The sequence below is a fragment of the Rhea pennata genome, chromosome 4, assembly GCF_028389875.1.
Source record: "Rhea pennata isolate bPtePen1 chromosome 4, bPtePen1.pri, whole genome shotgun sequence".
NCBI classification, from domain to species: Eukaryota; Metazoa; Chordata; class Aves; order Rheiformes; family Rheidae; genus Rhea; species Rhea pennata.
This window is the reverse complement of record NC_084666.1, coordinates 29,093,222-29,118,457: the sequence shown is the minus strand read 5'-3', so window position 1 is coordinate 29,118,457 and position 25,236 is coordinate 29,093,222. Positions and strand designations below refer to the sequence as shown.

The window sequence follows — 25,236 nt, the reverse complement described above, 5'->3', positions numbered from 1 at the left end:
AGCTGCCGGCGGCAGCGCTGGCTCCCCGGGGCCGTGCCGAGCCTGGCCCGCGCCTCGCAGCGCGGCTCCACCGCGTCCCCCAGGTACCGCCTGCACCGCGGTCCTCCTGCGCCGCTTGCTCGACTTTCCCCCCGGCCGCTCCTCCGCAGCCAATTGCAGCGTGCGTTTACCCTCCGGCGCCTTGCAGCGCTTGCTCTGTACGATAACCTGCGCAGGCGACTCCCGCAAACGCAACCGGGCGAGGACGAGAAACGCGGGAAGGAGAGAGCGGGGCCACAAGGCCTCGTGACCATCTGACGGTCAAACGCGTGGGCGTTTTAAAAAAGCAAACAGCGCGGCAGCAGCCTTGTAAATACCTTTTCCTGAGCTTGCAGAGCGTTACTCTTTGCAAGAGACACAGGACAGGGTATGCAGTTTTTTGTGTGTGCTGTCCCATGTGAAGCACCGAGAGATCCAGGTGCTGTTGTTCAACTGAGGAAAATGAGAAAATTAAAATCAGGTACAGTCCCCCCGTGGAAAACAGCCGCCTGGATCGGACAGTTCACACACCCTCCCTCGCTGAGGGCAAGACAGCACGGTCTTGGTGTTGTAAAGATTTGTCCGCACTCAGGAAAGGAGATCTGAATTAACTAAAGGCGTAATTTTAAATAAGATTACTGCCACTTAAACCAAGTCAAACCATTGTGTGGAGGTGTTCTTGATGAAAGAAAGCGGCTTGGGATTACCTTTAACGTAAAGGTAATCACATTAGATTCTACTTATTTTGGTCGTATGCAAAAATACTCCTGCAGGAGTTGAGTTTGGTTAGTTCACTAAATTCAAAGTCCTGTGGCTGCTTAATTTATGTTAATCTCTCAGAGAGTCACTGCTTGTGCAAACCCTCATGAGTCTCGTGGTCTGCAAAAGGCGGAGGTACAGCTGTGGCCGCAGCAGCGCCGGCAGATGAGGAGGAGACAACGGCGGGCAGTTGTTGTTTTTGCTGGGATCCATCACCCGGGCTGCGGAGAGCGTGCTGGAGTCCCCGACGGGAGAGCTGGGTCGGGGCCAGCTTCCCGCCGGCGCGGGGAGGGAGGCAGGAAGGCGGACAGGCAGGGCTCGGATAAATCCGCCCTGCCGGATGGACAGCCAACTGTTCCCTTAAGGGGACCTCGGGACTGTGCTGCCAGCTGCCAGGCTGGGCGCACAGCTGCCAGCCGGGAGACAAGCCTCACTCTGCCCTTTACAAATGCTCATAAATACCCACTCTTAGCTGCTTTCCCCCCCTTTTTAAACTATATTTATTCAGCATTTTTATGTATAGGAAAATGTGGTAGTCTCTGTTCATCTGCCTTTACTTTTCCTTTTGCATGAATGCAGGATCACAGCCCTTGCTAAGGTGAAACTGGATGAATGGGATTATCCCCAGCTGCAGGGTTGGTGCTTGGTAGCTGCTAGCCAGTAGCAAATACTGCCCATCTAATGATGCATCTGCAAGGCATTACTCCCTAATGCAATAATGATTTCCTTAGGGAGATGCGTGGAGGACAGCGATTCGCTCAGGTCACTGCGGTATGATTTCTGGTGATGCTCTGAGCACCTGCTAGCTCCACCATGTTGATCAGATTGATCAATACCACGTGGGATTATTTGGGAACATGACTTGTTTCCCATACGCTGTGCTAGATACCTGTTTTCTCTTCCTCTACCAAGATGTATTGGATGGGAATTCTTGGTAAACTCAGTGTTATTTGGGGGAGCTGTCAGGTCGTGAAGAGCCAATGGTGACATTGCAATAGTCCTTTTGAGGCTAATGGATCATCTTCTGTTGGCGAGCCCATGGCTCTTGGGGAGGTTTCTGGCTTGCCACAAGGGAGGCAAGCTATGTGAGCGCCTCAGAGGGTATGCTGCTGTGGGCTTCTGCCCAGCGCCACTATTTGGGAACTTTCCAGGGAAGATCATGGCCAAAGAAGAAAATTGTGAACTGTTACCAGCTCCCTTTAGCTTTGTGTGTGTGCAGTGGAGGGCTCATTTCAGACAAAATGCTCTGGCAATAGATCAGTAGATCAGTACAGCCAGTAGACATGATTAGCTTCAAGCGCTGTAGGCTTTTGGTCTGATACAATCACTGCTGGAGTGTTATTTGGCCTTTCATATGGTATGAGCACGTCAGTTTGAATTTCTCTTGCTTTTTTGCTTAAGGTGTAGCTGAACATCATTTGCAATTCAAGATCTTTAAACTCCAAGCTTTGGTGGACTTAAAATTGTATTTGTTTTTGAACAGGCAGTGGTGCAGGAATAATGCTTGTAAGCCGAGAGTCTGTCCAGTGTCCTAATGCCGTGTATGCTCCTGCTCCAAAACAACACGGTGCTATTGGCTGTGCTTTACTGTCAAGGGAGGGGTCTGTTGGTGCTTGCTTGGATGAATCTGCTACCTGCTGCCTTCAGAGGGATTGCACTCTTGCATGCAGTTGACAGAGAGATTGCTGACTAACTTGAATCCTTCCTAATTAAGAGTCCCGTCGCCCCCCGCCCCGAGCTTGGCCTAGGAAGTGCTATTAAGAAGTCAAGAACAATCTCTTTGAGAGAACCAGTCCCTTGTAGGACACGCACGTAAATACAGGATGGAATTTGCTCCCAAGCCTTGGCTGGGTTCGGTGCCAAGAGTAAACTTGAGCTTCCAGCAGTCGTCTTTATCGTATAATGGCTCAGGAATCCCTTCTGGCCAAGTCATTGCCCTCATGACAGCCTGCCTCCATCTGGAAAGTGCAAGAAAGCAGCTTGCTTTCAGGCCAATGCCAATGGCAGACAGCCACCCAGCCGGCAGCACGCTAGAGGAGCGGGAGGACAGTTTGTGGCCACCACATCCTGGTGCGGTGGCGGCGGACGCAGGCTGTATGGCGTGCCGCAGGAGCGGGGCCAGTGCGCGGTCTCATTAAGTTGTTCTCCCGTCTACAAAGACGGGGGAGGTAAAGCCCAAATTGTTGCGGCTGCTGCCTGGATTCAGAAAAGAGGAGATGTCAGGAACACCTTCTAGCGCAGCAGAGGCTGCTAAGCAGGGCTGTAATGTATAAATAAACCGGCTTCAACTTCTTTGAAGTCAGCGGGAGCTTTGCCATTAATTAAATAGTGTTCGTTTTTAATTATAACTGTTTTCTTACTCCCATTCTTTCTAACAAATTAGTACCTAAACAAAACAAGCCCGTTCCTGGGCGGACAGTGTCCTGCGACCGTATTCGTAGGTTAGCCTTCAGGTGAACTTCATTTTCCAACCAGGCACAGCTGTGTCCTTTGCCAGCAAGACATGCGTCATGGCTTGAGGCCGTGATAATCTGCTGTAAATATTTATTTCACTGTAAACTTCCCCCAAAAATTAAAAAGAGGAGAGGATGAACTGCTATGTTTTCCTACTCCTGACCTCTAAGGCCAATCCAAAATGATGGAGAAGGACAATTGTTTAGAAGCAAATGCACTGAAACGCAGTCACTGATAAACATTGCCTTTTAACTGGTGTCCTCATTATCCCTGGTTCCTCCAAGGAAGCCCTACGTGTGTTTACTAAAAAAGGTTTTACTTTCCTTTCATCACTGTCTTCCTCTCAGCCGAGTCGCCATAATTCCTTTCTATCTGCAATCATATAAAAAATGACATGTGGAAGAGTAGCTTCAAAGGAAAGCTGATCCTATGTGTTTGAACATACAAGTGTCAGCACTTTTATGAATTTTCATTGAAATGGAACATGATAAGTTGTTCCCAAGCACTGCTTGGAAAGCTGCTTGTTTCTGCACTGATTCCTCAAAAACAGAGCATTAACTGGTTTATCAGGAGCATTTTTGGTGTCTGAGATATAACAGACATAGCATAAGTAACAGGATTGCCCTGACTGTTTTGAGTTGCCAATCTAATTCTAGTTTCGTATTTTGTTGCAAAATCTCAAACTGCACTTTTGTGAAAATCAGCAGTACCCCTATCCTGCTCCCTTCGGGAAGTGGCCTTCTCCTGATGGGAAGCTGCTCCTTTTCAAAGGGAAAGGGACATTTTTGCACAAAAATGGATGAAACATAAAACGAAGTTCAGTTTGCACAAGGATACAATTGCAACAATTATATTTAAAACATTTACACTCAAAAGATAAAGGTGACCTTTTGTCTCCTGAAGTTAAAAGAGATCTGGAATGAGCATCTCCCCTTTTAAAAAGGGAATGTTGTAGCCTTTAGATATTTTTTAACTTTGGCTGCAGGTCATAAACCCAGTTACCCTGCCACAGTGCCTGTGTTGAGCCCAGGTCAGACATGATAAAGCCAGACCCAGCAACTAAGGACCCTTTTCCTGATGCTCTTTGCTTTTTTCATTCCTGAAGCCCGGTGGCACCCGCTGTTGTTCTGTTCAAGCATCTGAAATCCTTTGCTAAGCTGCTGAAAGGTTCTGCTTTTAGTTATTGATGCTGCACCACAGAAATCCTGGCATGGAATTAGCACCACCAAACACATCTTTAAAAAGCACAAAACACAAAGTTAACCTGCTCTGCCATGAAAAACAAAACAAAAACAACAACAAAAAAAAAAGAAAAGCAGAAATGGAAACCATTCCAGTACAGTGCGTAGACAAACCCTCCGTGTATTTGTCCCCACACTACAGAATTCCCCCTGAGGCAATTCCTTTTCTCTTTGCTACTCCCATACAGACCCCTTGCTGCTGCCTTCCTTGCTCTGCAGCCGTCACTGCTGCAGCAGCCATGGGCCCGGCCGCTCTGCTCACGAGGCTGTTGGCCGGGGAATTGAGGTGGAATGTCTTTGTGGGATCTCAGGTTTCTTGGAAGAGATTAATGTGGCTGTAAATGAGATTTATAGATTATTTTTGCATGTTATAAATGTGAGGTCACACTTGTGAATGAGGTTTTTTTTTTAATATTTGAAATGTATTTAGCAGCATGTCTATTATATCTACATAATGAGTCTGGAATAGATGGTGCTGTTTCTACAAGAGGGGCTGGGATCCACAGGAACTGGTGCCAGGAACACAGCTTGTGAAATCCTAAAGGAAGTCAAAGCAGTTACCGTTTAAATCCAGATTTTCTGGAGAAGAGTCCTTGTCTCTTGGGTTTTTCTGTAAGCGCTGGATGGGTTTGTTCAGGTGACACTCAGTTCACAGGCGGTGCTAGAGCTCCTGCTGCCTTTCGTGCCGGAGGCAGCCTGTAAGTTTGCTTCACCTCCGCTGATGCGCTTGTCGTCCGTGTGATGGGTTGTGTGTAGGTAACTTTTCCTGTTTGGGCAGAAAGAAATGAATGACTATTCCCAGACAGAAGAAGTGACTGCCACCAAGCAGTGGCCTTTTAAGCACAAGGAATAAGAAGAGCCACCTAGAAGCTACTGGCTCCTTGCTCTATTAAAGTCCTTCTTGTTTTCTGAATTGAAATAATTATTTTTCTGATGTATTTTAGCCAGTACCCTCTATAGGAACATAGAAATTGGGAATAGCGAGTGAAGTATGTGTCTTCTAATCTATCCCCAAGAATTTCATTCCTTTAAGCTAGGTGTACTAATTCTCATAACTACATAGATGATGTTCAGACTGGAAGCAGGAAGGTAAGAACCGTGACCTGATACCCAAAGATATGAGGACTGCTGATGATCTTAGGATAAGGAAAATTATTTTCTTTTTTGAAAATCAAATTCCTTATTTCACTTCAAATTGCTGACTCCTGCTTCCAATAGTCCCAGTGGTAAAATGCTTCTGACTTTGGTGGAAGCGGTGGCTGACCTTAACTGTTAAAGCATGGATTATTTTGGTTATAGCTCTGACTCCAGAGAGCCCAAAGCCCTGGGGAGAGTCACGCCTGCGCCTGGCCAGGAGTGGCAGGCGGTTGTGAAGTGCTTTGCTTTGGTTTCCCCGCCACAGAGTGCCTTGCACGCCGTCACCTGCCACGAGAAGGTTGTGGCCGTCCGGAAGGATCACACCGAATCCCTGGGAATGACTGTTGCAGGCGGAGCCACTAACCGGGAGTGGGATTTGCCTATCTATGTGATAAGCGTCGAACCTGGAGGAGTTATCAGCAGAGACAGCAGGATAAAAACAGGTAAAAATAGTGGGTTTGGAAGGTCTGCTTTGGTTCAAAGGCTTCCTTTGAAGGTCAGGGGAACAGGGAAAGCATCACAGCCTGCCACCTTCAGCTGTCCCACAGATTTCTGTTGGGATATGTCAGATTAGAGGGTCTCAAGTCAGCTACCGGAAAAGCTGTAAGCAGCAGCAGTAACTGTCACTGTGAAATGTGGTGTAGGCATACTGAAGTAGGAGCTGCATTAATTTTGCACAGGAAAATGAATTTGCACCATCATCTCCTAACGACTGAGAGCCTCACTGTGCAACCTTAATGGTTTCTTGATGCAATTTTTTGTGCTTTTCCTATCATTTCTGATTTCTGAAGAGATCAAAAAAAAGGGGGGGGGGAGTAGAATTGCCATCATTTATGAATGCCGTGTGGCTCAATATCGCATCCAGAACTGTTGATTTCCTACCTGCCAAATGCGGGGCTGCGGAGCTGCAGTCCTGCTGAGCCCCTCCAGCCCGGGCCACGGCACGCTCGGAGCTGGCGCTCCCAGGAACCTCCCCCTTGCAGGAGCTCCGGCTCCTCATCCAAACATCTGTAGGAACACGACGTCGGCAGCAACCCGGCAGGCTTCCCCTTTCCTCCCACTGAGAAGCGACTGACTCTGTGGGATGAATTTTCCAAAAAACGTTCCTTGCGAGGCAGACACCCAGCATGGAAAATTCAGCCTAGTTAATTTGATAAAATCGGAAGCGAATGAAAACTTGATGTTGTAGCAGAGCTACAAGGCAGCAGGCTTTAGAGCAGCCCTTAGACGGCCGGCTGCCTCCTCGGGGCAGACCGCAGCAGAAGGCTAGTGCTGGCTTAGCGCTGGCCGGAGCGCCAGTAGGTCCAGCCCGCGCCGTGAGGAGCCTGGGGACGAAGCGCGGCCGGAGCACCCGGGGAAAGCCGGGCTTTGGAGCGAGCCGCAGCGCTTTGCACTGTGGCCGCTGGTGTCTTCCAGCAGCAGCACGGCATTAATAACGTCTTTTTTGTTCCCCTCGGAGTAATCGAGGTCCTCTTGGCGTTTTTCTCTAAAGCTGCTGTGCATATATTATAAATAAGGCATGCAGAAAGGCATTTTGGCCTGTGGCCATTTAAACAGGCATTAACATTAAAATAATAATACGTTATTCTATAAAGCAAACTTTGCGGAGAGCCAGCTGGAGTGGCAGTGCTCAGCTTCGGGAGCGCTGGGGGAAAACCACCCTCCAGCTTTCAGATTCTGGGTTTCAAATTCAGGTTAAATACAGAAGGCATTAGTTAAAGTGTGCTTCAAAAGCCTAAACTGGCATCAAGTGCCCGTGAAGCTGCCTGCGTTGTCTAGAGACGCCGAGGCAGAGGAGTTGCAGTTAGCACGGGCTGTAGGAGGGCGTCCTTGCCTGAGGTTTCAAGCGTTCTCGCAGCAGTTGCGCGGGCTGGATCCTCGGCATCTGGAGCATCCAGAGGCAGAGGCGTCGCGGGCCAAAGCAGCATCCTCCGTGCCTCTGCTGCTCGGCCTCTCGCGGGCTGAGAGCGGGGGAGCTACGGCCGGGAGAGGACCTGGCCCTCCGCTTGCTCCGGCGGAGATTCGCCAGCCCCGTTTAGCGCTCGGCTGACGTACCAGGTTGTGTCCTTTGGCTCCGGGCGCCGGGTGTAGCATGACAAGAAACCACAACGAAAGCCTTCGTCCAACCTGGCTTCGCTGCGTCCGTGGGGATCGAGTCCCTTCTCTCATGCTCGTGGCATGTTTACTAGCATATGCTTCATATTCACGGTAAATGATAATATTAACAAATACTCTCATCAGGCAGCGAGTCCTCAGCCTGGCTTTGACTCACTTGTTTTTTAGGGTGAAGGGGGGGTCTTAGAAACATTTGCAGGGGTCCTCCTGATCCGTGTGATTGGTCTCAGGTGACATCCTGCTGAACGTGAACGGGATCGACCTGACGGGAGTCAGCCGGAGCGAGGCCGTCGCCCTGCTGAAGAACACCAACTCGTCGGTGGTGCTCAAAGCCCTGGAGATGAAGGCGTGCGAACCCCAGGAGGAGAGGAGCAGGGCGCCGCTCCCCGAGGCCGCGCACAGCACCCCCGAGAGCGGCGAGTGGTCGCCCTCCTGGGTTATGTGGCTGGGACTGCCGCGGTAAGTCCAAAAACTACATCCTTTTGCTGAAGGGGAGTGGGAGGAAAGATTTATGGTTTTTTGGCAGTTCTTTCTTTTGGCTTTTTTCATTGCGCTGACATGTTAATTAAATCCAGGCTCTGTCACAGACTTTATTCTAAATACCTCCCTTTTGTAACCGGGTATGTGTACATGGAAAAACAGACACGTCGATCTGCTTGCAAGGGAGGAGAGAGTCCCGAACTGTCCTGTTCTTGAAAACGTACCTGGCACTTAGGGGAGGGAAAGGAGAAGCTTGTAGGGATGCAGGAGCTCGCTGATCCGGGGCCTTGGATCGACCACCCTGCAGAAGGCGGCACTGCCCCTCCTGCGGCTCGTGAGCTTCCCGGCCCTTCGCGTCAGCTACACGCAGCTGGGTAGTTTGGCTTTGCCCAGATGTTACAAAGTGCGTGCAGTTGGCCAGTATCTCCGAATCACCTCTTTTAACCTCACCCTCAACTGAAAAAAAGCACATTTGTCATGTACAGGAAGCAGCTGTGTTGTTATTTTAGTAAAAATAATAAAAGCCACATCGCATGTAGTTACATTCTCTCAAACGCGCTCGGTGTACCCGGTGCTTGTCTGCAGTTTCAGAGACGTTTTGCCCAAGGCAAAATACTTAATGAGGATATGCCATGGATCTGTGAACATGCAAAACTAGCATCTCGCCGTTGAAATTTGTGCTCTTAACTGAAGGAAACCCCTTCTCTGCTCCCTCAGCTTGAAGGAATGAAGAATTTAGCCTACTACTTAGTTTTTTCCCATATTTCTAAAGCTGGTAGCTGTTCAGAATACCCCTTTTTAAAGAGAGGGCATGAAAAGGCAACCTGTGGAACAAGTGAGCTTTTGCCACAGGCACAGCTTCGGGACTTGTCCTCACCGGCTGCGCTCACGTAACAAGTTGGGCTCTCTCCCTCCCTGTGGCTTGGGCCGTTTTGAGCTCCTTCCACACCTTGCAGCAAGGCCTGCTGTGACGGCCAAGCGGCACATCCATGCCTTGTGCCAGTGTGCTTCAGAGCTTGCTCTGAGGCTAGTGACTGCGCAGGCTGTGCTCGAGCACGGACAGAGCGGGAGGAAGGCTGCGTGTCCACCCTCGCAGAGGACGGGTTCGTTCTCCCGCGGAGAGCACGAGGTTCTCGTTGCTGGTGAGAGAAGGTAACTGATGGCCCATGGCTTGCTGCTTCGGGGCAACGCTAAACTTTTCTCCCCCCAGTCTCACTGCAGACAAGCAGGTGTAGAGAGGTCTCACCCACGCCCACTTCTTCTGCACCCCTGAGCTCTACCACAGCAATATGAAGGCACTGGAGTTCAGCCCACAGTCCTAGCAGAGAGATGGCAAGTGGCCTCTAGGTCTCATGGATGCTGGAAACTGCAGGGCTGAATCTTGCCTTCAGTCACCATCCACTGCAAGATGGATTCACACGTTTGTGTCCTGCTGCATCAAAAACCTGTACCCTCTGGTCATCATCTACCAACAGCCGCCTAAAGTCCCCATGTCTGCGTTAGGTAACCGAGATGAAGCACAGAGCTCCACAGAGCACTCAGTGCTCACATCAGAAAGTCAGTGCATCTTTGACATTTGGGAGGAAAAAGGGTTTTACCCTTTTAAAAGCAGTATCTAAGCTCCCTGTGCTCCCCCTGCAAAGGCTGCATGTGTGCAGCAATTCCCACCCCTCGAGTCTAAAGGAAAATTAGCCCCAGTGTCAGCAGGTCTGAAAACAGGAAGTTCATTGTAATTCTATCCCCAGCTGCAACTGCATACACAGTGCAGCCCTTTTCTGCGAAATAAAAATACGGGATTAGTATGCTGAACTGGTACACTGGTTTTAAAATCAGATTAAGACAGGGACCAAAACTGATTAGAATTGACAGTAACAAAGGCGTACTTCATCCTTAGTAGTCGTTGGTTGGTTGACTAGGGATGCAAGGATCAGATCTGGGCTTGTGCTTTAGGTGTTATGAGACCCTTCAGTCTTACCCAGTGTGAATGCTGTTACCCTCTTACTCTTGTACTGCTTCTCTGGGGCCCACACCAGACATCTGGAAGCCCTTCAGCCCTCACCAGAATGTGTGTTGTATTAACTCATTTCCCTCCAGTTTGAGCATTTAGCTTTTCTCTGTCTGGCTTCTAGTTTGCTTTGGGCAAGCATCACATGCCAGTAGACATCAAGGTATTTTCAGAAGTCTTGCAAAATTTTCAAGGCTGTCCTAGGAATTGTTGCTGTTCAAATACGCTTCTGACAGGTCCATCTTGCTAAAGGTGCCTGATGTGCAATGATGGTGAAGATTCAGCTACCTTCATTAAAATTGTGATGCCAATAATAAAGCAATACCACTTACGAGGGACTGCTCCAAGGTGGGAGAATCTGAGGACTTTTGGTATAACTGAGAGAAAACTAGAAATGTCAAAATCCGGACTATGCAGGATCTTAAGGTGTTTGGGAAGGTAGGCAGGACAGGGCATGTATACCTTAAAAATAGAAAAGACTGTAAAACTACTAGGCCAGGAATAGGCAAGATTAAAAAGAAGCTGCTGGATGGTGAATTCTTTATTCTGCTAATAAGGGAAAGACGTGGCTTTACAAAGCAATGGCAATGCAGGGAGATGATTTATTTAAATCAAGCGAGGAAGGGAGCCCAGGAGAAGCCTGACTGTGCAAGACATTCAGTTGATTAGCACGCTAAGGGGAGAGGAGAGTCTTTCCTTTGGTGTTTAAAAAAACTGAGTGCTGCTGAAAGTCCTGTGAAGGATGGTACTATAAAATGTGCTCCCTGAGATAAGCTAAGCCCTGAAGGACGTTGACAGGAGTCTACAAATCTCAGCCCACAGCTGATGAAGTAGAAAACAGGCTAATAGCAACGCGATTAACTGTAACATGCTTTATTTTTTTAGGACAGTGTTCAGTAAATGCGCAGTGCTCTGTAGTGCAGAATCTGGCCCTCTCCCAAGGGTTACATACGTGGGACAGAGATGGGCACAGATAAGAGACACTGGGAGAGAATTATCTACTTTTCTGGATGAAGTCAGTAGCAGAATCAGAGAGAGAGGTTATCTGACTCCTTGCACCAAAGCCCAAAGCCTTGCAAAAGCTGTCTCGCGTAATTTAAGAGCACCTGAATTTTTGCCCTTTTCTTGCGATATCTTATAATTGTCCTTGGCCATTTTTATACAGCTTGACAACCCACAAACAACTCCTCTAGTCTTTCTGCAGCACAATCCAACGTGTGGTGGTTATAAAATAGAGGCACATGTGCATCTGATGTCTGTCAAAACTTGGCCTGCATGTGCGCCGAGGGGCTGGGAGGCAGTAGGCGAGAGGGATACGGGGACTGCAGCATCCCAGCCTGACGCCTGACTTCAGAGGAGCCGGGTTGATTTTGCAGCTGAGGAAGACAGGTCTCATTTGCTGTTTGAGGGAAAGGCTCCTGCAAAGCGTGCACAAAGCAAATACCACGTAGCAGCTGGCGAGAAACGTTGCCCTCGCAGTGTGATACTTCCACTGTTGCTTGTTTTCCTGCTCTCCTTTCATTTTTCTCCTTGCACTTCCTCCCCCCAGCTAGCACTTAAAACTACTTTATAGATCATCCTGTCATAACATTTACAAACATTAGTACTTCACATGAGTGCTTTTGCTCATCTGCAGAGTGAGGTGAGAAAGACAGTTGTCCAAAGTCATTTTGCAAACCAGGGGCAGAAGTGAATCTAAAACACAGAATTAGGGCAGAAACTTCCCCAATTATCTCCATCCAGGCTGTAGGGCTTTGATGGGGGCAATTCTGAAATGCTCGCCCACTCCACTGCCAGTTATCTACTGTATCAAAGGTAAAAAGTTCATGTTTTTTGTACCCGCTATTGCTGAAGTCTTTCTGAAGTCAAACTGATGTTGCTTTCCAAAGCATAAGAGTAATTACACTTTAGGAACAGAGGCAGGGAATTGTATACTTAGTTCCTTGAAAATAAGACTTTAAAAATAAAGGTGATGCAGTCAAGATACTTTGAAATTCCTTGTGCATCAGTAAATTATGTTGAGATGTAGTATTTCTAATGATAGGATCCTGTGTCTAGACACTGTTTATCCTCAGGTCCTGAATCTGAGGCAAGTTCACACATAAATTACTCCTTGTCCGCGGCTTTCTGACTCTGTTAGAGTATTTACACATAGAGGCTGTAAACTGTAAATTGCTTTGCTCCAATGTGGGAGATGATGGTTCTCTTTGGCCTTGTTGCCTTTCAGTGGGTTATGGCTGTTTAACTGGGTCAAGATGCACAGATCAGGGCATCTTGGGTTACAACAGAAAACTAATCTGCTCAAACACACTAAGTATCTTTGCATGACGCAAGTACAGCACTATTTCATTTTCTCTCCATGGTGGTTTTTTAGCTTGTCTTTATTACTACACAACTGCAAACAGACCCAAACAAAATAACTCTCTTTCTGCTGCTCTTTGCTTGGGCAGAGCAGGCATTTTCCCTTATGCACTGAACTAGCCAGAGCAAACAAGAACCGCATTGCGCTCAGCTCTGCTCTGCATGCAGCTGACGCCTAGCATCCTTTCCATGTTTCTGAAAGCATTAATGAATAGCTGGGTTATGGTACCTGGCCATTTGTATACCCTCCATCCTATGAGGATGTATTGAAACATAGATTTAAAGGAGTGAATACAACTTATGCACTCATACTCTGTAAAAAGTCATCTCGAAGTATGTCTCTGGGCCATGAAAAAAGTGTAGTGTTCTCTGAATTTCTAATATTTAAGGGACAAGCAAACCTAGGCAACTCAGACTGTTGTTCTGCCGGCATTTCTTTGGTAGTAGTAGTGCCACTGTAAGCACTGGGATGAGGTAAGGCAATGATAGCTACATGCAGCCATTAAAAAAAAAGATCTGGCTGAAAAATGACCATTTCCTTTCCCTGTAGTATTTTTCAAGTCCCTGATACATCTTGTCACATATAATTGGGCAACAGCAAATGCACTGTGTAATTATGCTAGTAAAGGTTAACTCATTACTGCTCCTGAATGCAAACGTACTCTTGGGTACTTGAGGGAGCGAGTTACATGAATGCTCCCTCTGGCAGCACAGCTGCTTCTAGGTCCAATGCTCAGCTGCTAGCATCTACTCTGGCCAGATTTTTGCCAGTACAGCTCTCTGAGCTGTGCTGTAAATGAGGCCTCTGAAGTCAGCTCCCCCTCTCCCCCCAGTAATTGTAGGACTGTCTCTACAGTATGTCCTCAGTAACAGTTACACTGGCATAACAGTGGTTTTCTTCCCCAGAAAAAAGCTTTCATATAGTGGGACCTGGTTGTCAATGCAACTATTGACACAAGTGGTAAAGGCATCATATGTGGATCTTGAGTTAGCTAGGTACTACACACAGAGCACTAGCACTAAAAAACTCACCTGAAGTTTCAAAGTAGGATACAGCCCCTTATGGGTCCATTGGGATACAAAGAATCCAATGTGCTTGGTCCTGTCCATCAAGATCAAGAGGGACACGCTCTCCAAACAGGGTCAGGCCACTGCTCTGTGCTCAGTCTGAAACTGAGAGAGTTATTACTGAGTAATATCCTAACCAGCTCCAGAACAAAACAGCTATGTTGATGTGCTATACCCAGTCTGATTTCAAATGAGAGGGAATAACTTCCCAGTCTGGATCTAACCAGTAGCTCCCTGCAAACCTGCAAGGTAGGAACATCACAAGATGATCAGAGAAACAGTGATGTTAACGCTGGCTATTAAACTCCAAAGTTAATCGAAATACTGGCAGGAGGTAGACTTCACTTCACTCATCCCAAAGGAAAGTGAAGTTAAATGTTCTGCAGCGTTCCAGCTTTGGTTTCTTCTGATTCAAGCTACAGTGCAAGGGCAGTGGACAACTGAAACTCAACTACCACATTAAGGGAAAAAAGTATTTTTTGGCTTGCTAAGATACACTATAAAGTAGTCCCTGTGCCAGGTGCATTTTACCCGAATCTAGGATAGGCTTTGATAGCAGGTCTTTACAGTCTGATGGAGACCAGGTAATGGAGAATCTTACAGAACATATGCCTTGTTTGCTTTCACTGTGGTTTTTCCTCTTGTGTCTTTACCTGGTAGACTTAGGATTGAGGCTGTAACCTTTCAATTTCAGCAATGATGTTCTCCTTCAGACAGAGAGAAGACCCCTGCCTCCCCAAGTCAGCACTAGGTTATAGCACTACTACTACTACTGCCTGAGTTCTGGCATTGCTTGGTCATAACCTTGATAGGTACCATCGAACATAGAGGTTTTAAGTGATTTTGCACATTTAAAAAGCCCACAGATGGTAAAGTAATAACGCCTGGCTGCTGATGAAAGAACCAAGTATCACCTGTTTCTTACATTAACAGCCAGCAAATTCTTGCGCAAATATTATATGCCTACTATCCTGGCAGCAGGTGAGTAGTTGTAGACCCTGGGGGACTAATCTGGTACTACTAAAAAGCCTGCTGTGAAACACAGTAAAAGCATTATTTGACAAATGAAATTTTAAAAACTAGACACATTTGTCATTAAGATAAAATTAAGTTAGTTGCCCTTCTGTACAAGACGGGTCAGCAGTTCCTTGGTCAGAAACCTTAAGGGGCTTTGAATAGAATTTGTCACAGTTGCTGGCTGTAGCCCAGCCTAACTTTTCAGATTTAGAATAGCAAAAGGATTTTTCAGACTTGTCAGTCATTCTTGGGCAAACTGATAATGAGGCCTGGCTTAAGCATTAAGGCCAGAAATTTCTGTTGCTGTGTATAAAATGCTTTGTAATAAAATTAATGTTGTTTTTCTGCTTAGTTAAAAAAAACACACAGAAGTATCCAAATTAATATACACAGACATGAGTAATACGCACACTGTAAGAGTCTAGTCACATACGCTGCTCTTCCTTGTCCCCTATTCCTTGTTTCAACTAAGCTTTGACTTAGCGTAATATAGTCTATAAATAAGATGACAAAAGGAGGGAAAGGCAGATTTCAGATCATATGCCATAAAATACTGCACTTACTTATCTTTGTAGTGAGGACAAGCTATCCTCTTGACAGCCGTATCAGTGCTCCATAACATTGTCTTTCCAGGACACCAGCGTTTTCCATGCTACAGCTACAAGTTGCCAAGTTACTTGATAAGAAAACTTGAAAATTCCTTCTTCCACGGGTATTCCTCTGTGCGTGATCTCCACAATTTCTGTAATTCTGATTTACTTCACTGGCTTTGAAATTTTTTTAGTTTTGATATTCACCGTAGTTCCTGTCTGTCTTCTTTAATGTTTCTCCTAATGCCCGACTACTTATGAAACAGTTAATCATATACAGGCTCTCTTCTGGAAGCTAAAACAAACCACTGGGCTTGTACTAAATAGGTGACGTGCACTTTCTACAGCTGTGGTTTACAAATATTAAATCCAGTGTCAGGTAAAGTATTTTTCTCTATCATTTTTCAATTGCAACTGAAACATTCGCATTACTTTTGTTGTCCTAGGAACTAACTGATTCCATTGTTTAAAGTCAAGATTAGATAGTAACTTGTTCTAGGTTAACTGGTTGTAGACAACCGTAGTACAAAAGTAGGAAAAGTGTATAAATGTTGAATATAGTGGAACTTTGATGCTATTTTATGTTTTTAAAACATGCTACTAGTATATGAAAAAGCAGATGAATCATTAATGATTCAATGGACTCTAAACTTAATCATAACATACTAATTAAACTGGTTTGTTTCAGGTATTTGTACAGCTGCAAGGAAATCATATTACGAAGAAATACAGCAGGAAGTCTTGGCTTCAGCATTGTAGGAGGTTATGAAGAACATACTGGGAACAAACCCTTCTTTATCAAATCCATTGTTGGGGGAACACCAGCATATAATGATGGAAGAATTAGGTAATGATGACAACAATCTAGTAAAAAGTAGCATTTAAGTAATTGTTTCATCTAGTCTGTAATTTTTTTTTTACATGTTTATACAAATACAAGGTAGAGAAAAGAAAGGACTTGCTGATAGACAAGTATACTGCGTATGAATGCATTAAAAATTTTTGGTGAGCTCAGTAGATTACACAATTGAATTCTGATGGATCTGGAAATAGGCTGTTTTCCAGAACTTCAACATACTTGCCTTCGTAATAGAACAAATGTATGTTTCAGTGCAGGCTTAAGTAAAAAGATACATACTGTAACTTGGGGTTGGGGAGGAAATCAGTCTATAAAGTAGCAGCCATCACAGAAAAGCTTCCCTACATCCCCAGCTTAAAAATAATTCCTTTCTTTCCCTCTGCCTCCAACCCAAACTTGAGGACATGCTTTAGCACTTGCAGGAATTTAAGACAAGATGTCACCTTTTTTAATCGTTCTCTCCTCTATGCCTTTGGTTTTGCAGATGTGGTGACATCCTCCTCGCTGTCAATGGCAGGAACACATCAGGAATGATGCATGCCTGCTTGGCAAGGATGCTCAAAGAACTGAAAGGAAAAATTACTCTCACTATTGCGTCCTGGCCTGGCACTTTTTTATAAAACAAGTCTTCACAGACAGTAAGACAAGTAATTTAACACAGGAAAAACATGGACGTCAGTAATCCTCACTTTTTTCTGGGGTGTGGTGGGGTGGGAATCAAATGTGTTTATAAAGAAAAGGTTTGTGGAATTTCAACCTGCATGTCAAGAGAAGTCAAGTTTAGGCAAAGCAGGGACACCTGTCAGAGAATCACTTCAGAGTGATTTAAGTTGCAGACAAATCTTTGCTTCCCATGTTCTTAAGTTGGGTTTTATTTTATTTTTTTTATATTTATAATGCATTATAATAATCATTAAATTTAAGGAGCAGCAAAAGCTCCTGTTCACCCACTTTGACTTCTAAAAAGAAATTTATAAATAACTTACGTATGGAAAAATTCCTAGCAATCTGATGAAGTACTTTTCTAACAGAAAAATATCAGACGAAGGCTTTTACCCAACACGTTAATAGCACATTGATTATCTGTACCTTTTCATGGTCAGCATGAAGCTGGTATTTTCAAGACTTTCAAGTATTGTTTGTTAGTCTGTAAAGCTGTGAATTCAATTTTACTTCTAAAATTATTAAAAATAACTGTAACTGTGTACTTGTACAGCCATTATTTTCACTCAAAACTAAAAGCTTCTAATTAATACTAATAAATCTAGAATTTTTACATAAAAATATTTCTTTTTAAAAATAAGTACAGTGCACTCTGCTAATGTCATCAAGTAAAGCCTTTAATTACTGCTCTGACAAGGCAGTATAGTTTTTGCAGGACTGCCATGCCAATCTCACCTGATACTGTTTGGACTGCAGTAAACCTCAACATGATGATAGTTTTATTTTTTCTTTAAAATATATATATATATTTTTACTGTTGTCTGTAAGAAGAGAGAGATTTCTACCCAAGTTTTGAAGTCTTATTTTTTTCCTCAAAAGCTAACAACGTGAAGAGGATGTGTTCATTACTATTTGCCATCCCTAACAGACTACAATGTCTGCTAGGGACAGCCATCCCTAACAGACTATAATGAATTTTCTCTTAAGCTATTGAAAAAAGAAAGTAGGACAGATGTCTAGCTTATGCACCCAAACATACAAGGCATAATTACCAAGTGCAAGGTAATTGCAGTCAACATTCCAACAGACTAAAACCAGTCAGCAACTTTCCAGGTTTTCCCATTTTGTTGTTATTTCACTTTAGAACAAGTTTGTTGAAGTGTCTGGAATTCCTCTTCCTTGTTCCATCCTTGTAAAGGATCTTTTCAGATAGATATAAACTCCAAGGGCTATACTAAACACATACCATTCCAGATGTCAGTATATAATAAAATGAATGCAAAGTGCTTCTAAACTCAGAAGAATGACCTTCCTACTGGATTATGGAAAAAAGGAGACAATTTATTAAAGAGAATTCAAGTCCTACATATACTGCAAGAAAGAGCACTAGCATCTAGATCTCAAATGATGAGTTTTTCTTACTGGTTTTTAAAAGACAAAGTCAGTCCAGGAATCTTAACATGAAAAATTCTTTCTTTTATTTTCAAAAAAACAAAGTAACCTTCAATTTCATACTAACAGAACAAGATTAAGAGCAAATTATTTTAATATCCAGAAAAATAACAGGATTTATAGTAATCTATTTCTGGCACTAATATATATGCAAGTAGGCAAAAAACCACACAAGCCTATTCTGCAGGGGCAGCTTCAGTGTTTTCCTGTTCCGGAGCAGGTTCACTACTGGCTTCTTTTCCTTCTTTGCTTCTTTTGGATTTTTTGTGTTTGTGCCTTCTGTGGCTGTCCCCTTCTTCACTGTCATGACGGCGTCTGCTGTTACTAAAATAAAAATAGGGGGAAAATACCTCAAAACATTGCACAGGCATGACACGTCAGGCCCCATTTAATAGCAAAGTACTAAGTAAGTAGTGTTTGCATTTGTATTTGAAAACTAGCACCTGCTCTTTTTCTCTCTCTCATAGTACTTGGCTGTCAGGAACAAATTTTTGATGCCATAGTGCATATACCCAGTCATGTTGTACTCTTTACTGGGAAGGGTGAATGATTTTTCACACTTGTAACCTGTATTCAGATTGCAATTTCATGTTCCTACTGGCATCCATTCAAGAGTTTTAAATTCTTACCGATCCTTTTCCCCTGACTTAATTTTTATTTCAAGTTCTAAAAGAATTAAGTTGAACATTTATATCAAGTGAACATAAGAGTTCTTTTACTTACATTGTAAGAATCATTGCTAACGAAGTTTTTTTTATGTAAAGCTACTGAATACTAGCTTCACTCTGCCTCTTTCTGACTCAAATTCATAATTCTGACTTTTCCCCTTCTGTCCCCAAATTCATAATTTCTGTTCACTAGCTAAGACTATATTACACATCACTCAACATGAAGTTACTGGGGGCCAACATCTCATTTTGTCTGTCCACATTTTATATAGCAGACTTGTTCCAAGCAGTATATCTAAGTGTTTACAGTCTTTCCAGAAGACTCCAGTTTTTTCAGGGTTTGTTTTAAAATTTATTTTTTTAAACTGGTCAAGTCTTTCATATCCTATTAAAAAAAAAAAAAAAAAAACAACAACAAACCTTCGAGATGACTTGTGCCTACTGTCTTCCTTCTCTCTGTGTCTTCTTTCTCTATGTCGGTCTTCTTTCTCTCTGCTTGTTCTATGACGGTCATAGCCTCTTTCTGCATAGTCTCTGTATCTGTATCGTTCTTCATCACTGATTAAAAAAAAATCATCTTTTCAGGACAGTAATACTAAAATGGTGTGTATATGTGTATATATATATGTATATGTGTATGTATATGAAAAGAATTCTTCTATACACCAAGATAAACATCAGAAAACACTTAAGTGTTACTTCTGGATTTATAAACATGATCCATCACATATGTTAAAAGGACATAAAGGCTCTTCACCTTACACACTAGACAGCTAGTGTTTAAAGCCATTTTGAAAGTGGACTGCTCTATAAAAAAAATGGAAGAAATAACATGTTGAATTAAATATATAGAGGAGTTATCAAGCAGTTGGTTAGTTTAAATCTATACCTATCTGTAAATGAAGTACCATTCTACATAAACTTTAGTAATATTTTCAATTTAGTGTGCATATCTAAGCACATCTTTTAGTTGTTCCAAGGTATATGGGTAGAGTAAATTAACTTTTTGGTACATTTAACCTATTTCCTTACATCAGTTTCAAGAGAGGAAAAGCTAAGAACAAAGAAACTGACAATAAAATAAACTTAATGTATTGGGTTGCTTTTTACATTAATTTCTCTACAATGCCAATGCTGTTCCTACTTCTGCTCTCCTCTGGGATTACCACAAGCCCTTACGTGCCAAAAAGCTTCTAAGAAAACTAAATACTGTAGGCTATACAAGAATTTAAAGTCTTTTTACTTAAGACTGTATTTTCATGTATTGTCTTGATGAGAAAAGCAGTGGTAAGTTTTGTGAAATTTAGAAAGTGATAGTATTATCTATATTTAGCCAACAGCACTCAAATACTGTATTAGCATAGCACAGTATCATTTCTGAGTAAATATAACCAGATATAGTATCCAGATGTCCTCTGTCAGCCACACCTCAATAACAACAAACTTACTACACCTATGTATTATATGAAGTCTCAGTTACCATAGTTCAGAAGATCCCAATCAAGTCTCAAAGACAGAGAAACAGATGTTTAGATTGGTCTTGAGTTCTTAGAAACTGACCCTGTAACACAGAACATGCACGCAGGAGAGGACATCACCACAGCAACCTCAGCATCCACGCAAATGGAAAGTCAGCTTCCTTGCACCCAGTTTGGGCCTCTAGCTAATGACTATCAAGCAAAAAAATACAGCTAAGTAATGCTGGCTCCAGGTATTCTTGTTCTCCACAACGTAGAGCAACTATTATGTGCAAAACAATAAGTAAATACGATTAGTTTAATAGCTAACATATATATATTGTGCAAGCTTGAAACTGAACAAAAAATAGTAAGCAAAGCAGTCAAGGTTTGCTCCAAAATACTTTGCTCAAATATAGAGCAAAGTAAGTTTAGAAAGATTTGGCAAGCCTATAAACTTCTGCTCTATGGAGTCACAGTGAGTTCAACATTAAATGCTTGGTACTTGTGCCTACAAATCAAAGAATAGTTGCATCTCTGCTGGTCTCTTTTTTTAAGAAAAGCAATTAAGAGAGTTGAAAACTCAACAGAGGGTAGTTGTCTGCCTAAAAAGTTCTTGACCTTAAAATTATAATTTATAAGAGGCAGGACAAATTATTATTCAGCCAGTGCTAATAACCAAACTAACTATTTTGGCAGCCAATAACATATTAATTAAGGTCAAATGATGCACCATGTTGCTCTTAGCACTGAAATGGGAACTATGAAGTCTCAGTTACTATAGTTCAGAAGATCCCAATCAAGTCTCAAAGACAGGCACAAGGTGACCAGGCTTTCTGAGACACTAACTAGAACACGTAGAACTATGTGTAAGATGCTATTAAGCTGGTACAAGAACTAAGTGCTTTGTGCTTTCAATCTTTCTTTGCCAACATTTACCATAAAAAAAGTCTCCTCCTGAGGTCCCTGATAGTAGCAGAATCCATATGGTTCTACTGAACAGATCAGATACAGATCATGCAAGGAGCACAGCTCAACCCTAAAGACATTTCTCATGCCCTGACGCAACAAGAATTTAAAGCAAAATAATTTTATGTATGTATGTGCCATAACCTGGATCCAGTGACCATTTCCCAAATGAGAACAATACATCAGCTATGAATGAAAACAGAGTTTTTCAGGAATTATAAATTAGCAGTTCAAGATAGCTAGTGTAGAGAAGCATCAAAGAAAGCTCAGAAAATCCTAGTTTCCCAATAGCATTAAAAATATCTTATGATGTATCAAAACACAGCAAAACTATAGTTACTATGAACTTGAAGTCGTGTCACTAAATAATACAACTGCATTGATTAATGTGTATTCTGTTTCCCCTCTTAAGACAAACACAATATTCAACTGAAATAGACACTCTCAAAGAAATTACATTAAACCGAGCAGAGTATGTCTCCCACAAGAGAATCCTACAACATTAATACATCAGCTTAAAATATTAAGACTATACAGCCACAGAACATGAACTCTGATCAGACTACTCCAAGGCCAGCTTAGGGCATCCTAGGGTATAGCCTAGGATATGACAAGAAATTCATACACCTCACTGAGATGTCTAATTCCCTATCATGTAAACTAAACCCCCTCCACCTGCACAGTGCTGAAACCTAGTATCCTGTGCCTTTAACCTACATCCTTCTCTATTGATCATTTAACATTATTTTACCCTCACGTTTCTACTCTACTGTCAGGGTGGAAGTGGGGGGGAAGACAGCTACAGCCAAAGTCTCTTTCTACTGAGTATTTCCTCTCATCTGAAAAACCTGAGGCTTCAGCAAAAGGACTAAAACTGACAGCAAAAGTCTCTTCATATCAAATGTCAAAGAAAGACCAAGGTTAAAAACAACTGCCAGTTTGCAGAACCAGTCAAACGGAAGAGAAGAGTGGCCCAGCTTATAGAGCAGTTAGTTACTTCTGCAGTTCAGAATGCCAGTCTTCATTTGATCAAAATTTGAAGGGCATGTTAACTTGGAGTGCAATACCGCAGCACTGTAACAACAGCACGTGCCTGCTGAGATCTAGATAAAAAGCTCAGTTTGGAATACATACACACACACAAGTATCATGTTAAAAATGAAATTAGAATTAGGCTCTGAAATCTACAAAAAAGACATTTATAACCAAAGGTAAAGACTAGTTTGAACAGTAATAGGAAAATTTCATTAGACACAAGATTCCCATACTAACGCATCTTTAAATTGCTACTGTTCATCACAATTTTAAGAGCCTTAGTATGGGGGGGGGGGCTTAGAGTGATAGAAAAAGGTAGCAACAATTAAAATACAGCTTACTCACAATATCAAACATCACTTCCCAAAACTAACAATTTGATGATCAGTATCTAATCAGAAAATCAGAATTTGAACATCTACCACTGCCTTATGATTTGTATGCTATTGATGGTGCTTTTTAAACCTTATTTTGGCACACTGTTCCTAAGAAATCATGACAGATTGTAAATGTGTTTGAAATTAAGCAACTCCTCTTCAAATAAAGCAAAAAAATCCGATTTCCAAGTCCAATACGTTAGAGGGCTTTTCAGGATCAAGAAAGCAAGCCATATACCCAATGGTAAAATAGTGATCTCCTCTTCATTTTCTAATCTAGGTTTAAATTATAATTACCAGAGGCTTGTAGGGATAGCTTTGAGAGCACTACAACATGTTGAAGAGCACAGAAAGTTATCTGTGCCCTCTGGACAAAAAAAATCCCAAATGCAATCCAATCCATAAAAACTTACTTCCTCTTCTACTTCTCAGGTTACTTTTTCAAAATAAGGCTGAAAATTTATGACAAGCTACATGAATAATGAAACCCTACTTTGTAACAATGCCTAACTTGATATCTATATTCAAAATATCTTAATTGGAATCACCCTTGCTGCAACTTGTGACTATTACCTTGTCCTTTCTCTGTGAGCTTTGGAAAAGAGGTTGGCTTCATCTATCTTCTCTATAACCACTCACCAGGTAGTTAGGAAGAGCGGTTAGATCCTTCTTCATTAGCCTTTTCTTCTCCAGGCTAAACAAATCCACTTCCCTCAGTGCTGCAACCACCTTGGCAGCCCTCCACTAGATTTTCTCCAGTTTTTCAGTGTCATGTTTCATACTGAGGATCCCAAAACCAGGGACAGCACTTTGGATGTGGTCTCAAGGGCTGAATAAGAGTGGAATAATGTCATCCCTCAGCCTGCTGGCTACACTCTAATGCAGTCCAGTATGTTCTGACCTTCATGGTACAGACACTGCTGAATCCTGTTCAATTTGCTGTCCATCTGGATCCCAAGTCCTTTCCTGCAAAGCTGCTTTCTAGCCAGACAAATCATAGCCTGTTTTGCTGCATGGATTACTGCCATGACTTCAGAAATTCTTTGGAAAATTAGTGAGAAAGAGCCACAGCATGGTACACAGTATGCCACTAGAAATATTTAAATTCAGAATTTGGTTGGTAACTAATTGACTTGAAACTATAAAACTAGAAAAGAGGACATGGTCCTTGTAAAAGGGATCACAGTCCAAAAAGAATGGCATCTTTTCAAGGGGGCAGAGAATGAGATACAATGTGAAAATGCACAATTTCTTCTGAGGATAGCCGAATAAAGGTAGACCAGAATATAAAGAAAGCTCAAGGTTCCTTTTTAAATCACAGTTTAGTTATACTAATAAAGTAGGCTTTTTGGAAAATAATTGATAAAAGCATATATAGCAATAATTTCTGCGCACTAAAAAGCTAAAGATGATGTGATGTGTCACAACACTATTGCTTAAATTTAAACAAAGGTGATTTAAGTATGAGTAATATATCTATGCAAATTTTAAAACAGTTCACACTCTATTCCTCATAGCCATTTTTAAGTGTACGAAATTGAAAAATAAACCTTCTTAAAAAAAAGGGAAGAAGGCATTATTGTGTCTGCATGTTCCATCTTTCTTAAACTCTCTCACCCTCTCTGTTACTCCCAAACCAACTCATACTAGTTGAGGTCCTCCCATTTTCTTACATAGCCATGTGGCAACAGCTTTGCTACAGATGGTAGATAATTTAGTCACATAAAAAAGTTGAGGCCTGCTCTTCCCCCCTCTTTTACAGATAACTCTGGCAGCAGCACAGAGATTTCTCTAGGCCTGGAAGCTATTAAGGCTCATTTCAAGCACCCTTGAATGACCAGGCTTCTTTCTGGCCTTCAATCAAGCTGTCTGAGAAACAGATGTTTAGATTGGTCTTGAGTTCTTAGAAACTGACCCTGTAACACAGAACATGCACGCAGGAGAGGACATCACCACAGCAACCTCAGCATCCACGCAAATGGAAAGTCAGCTTCCTTGCACCCAGTTTGGGCCTCTAGCTAATGACTATCAAGCAAAAAAATACAGCTAAGTAATGCTGGCTCCAGGTATTCTTGTTCTCCACAACGTAGAGCAACTATTATGCGCAAAACAATAAGTAAATACGATTAGTTTAATAGCTAACATATATATATTGTGCAAGCTTGAAACTGAACAAAAAATAGTAAGCAAAGCAGTCAAGGTTTGCTCCAAAATACTTTGCTCAAATATAGAGCAAAGTAAGTTTAGAAAGATTTGGCAAGCCTATAAACTTCTGCTCTATGGAGTCACAGTGAGTTCAACATTAAATGCTTGGTACTTGTGCCTACAAATCAAAGAATAGTTGCATCTCTGCTGGTCTCTTTTTTTAAGAAAAGCAATTAAGAGAGTTGAAAACTCAACAGAGGGTAGTTGTCTGCCTAAAAAGTTCTTGACCTTAAAATTATAATTTATAAGAGGCAGGACAAATTATTATTCAGCCAGTGCTAATAACCAAACTAACTATTTTGGCAG

The 25,236-nt window shown here is 42.7% G+C and overlaps 2 protein-coding genes across 9 annotated transcripts in view; one reads left to right on the top strand and one right to left on the bottom strand.

Moving 5' to 3' along the window:
• LNX1 (ligand of numb-protein X 1) overlaps window positions 1-17,531 on the top strand; it is a 67,606-nt gene extending 50,075 nt beyond the window's left edge. For both annotated transcript variants that reach the window (XM_062574635.1, XM_062574636.1), the window contains exons 7-10: window positions 5,875-6,052; window positions 7,955-8,183; window positions 15,934-16,092; window positions 16,589-17,531. In XM_062574635.1, the coding sequence (XP_062430619.1) occupies window positions 5,875-6,052; window positions 7,955-8,183; window positions 15,934-16,092; window positions 16,589-16,724 (702 nt within the window). In that variant the 3' untranslated portion in view covers window positions 16,725-17,531. The remainder of the gene's footprint in view (window positions 1-5,874; window positions 6,053-7,954; window positions 8,184-15,933; window positions 16,093-16,588) is intronic.
• Window positions 17,532-18,220: 689 nt separating this feature from the next.
• FIP1L1 (factor interacting with PAPOLA and CPSF1) overlaps window positions 18,221-25,236 on the bottom strand; it is a 44,297-nt gene continuing 37,281 nt past the window's right edge. For all 7 annotated transcript variants that reach the window (XM_062575558.1, XM_062575560.1, XM_062575559.1 and 4 more), the window contains 2 exons: window positions 19,308-19,445; window positions 18,221-18,543 (listed from right to left, as the gene is read on the bottom strand). In XM_062575558.1, coding sequence (XP_062431542.1) covers window positions 18,396-18,543; window positions 19,308-19,445 — 286 coding nt within the window. In that variant the 3' untranslated portion in view covers window positions 18,221-18,395. The remainder of the gene's footprint in view (window positions 18,544-19,307; window positions 19,446-25,236) is intronic.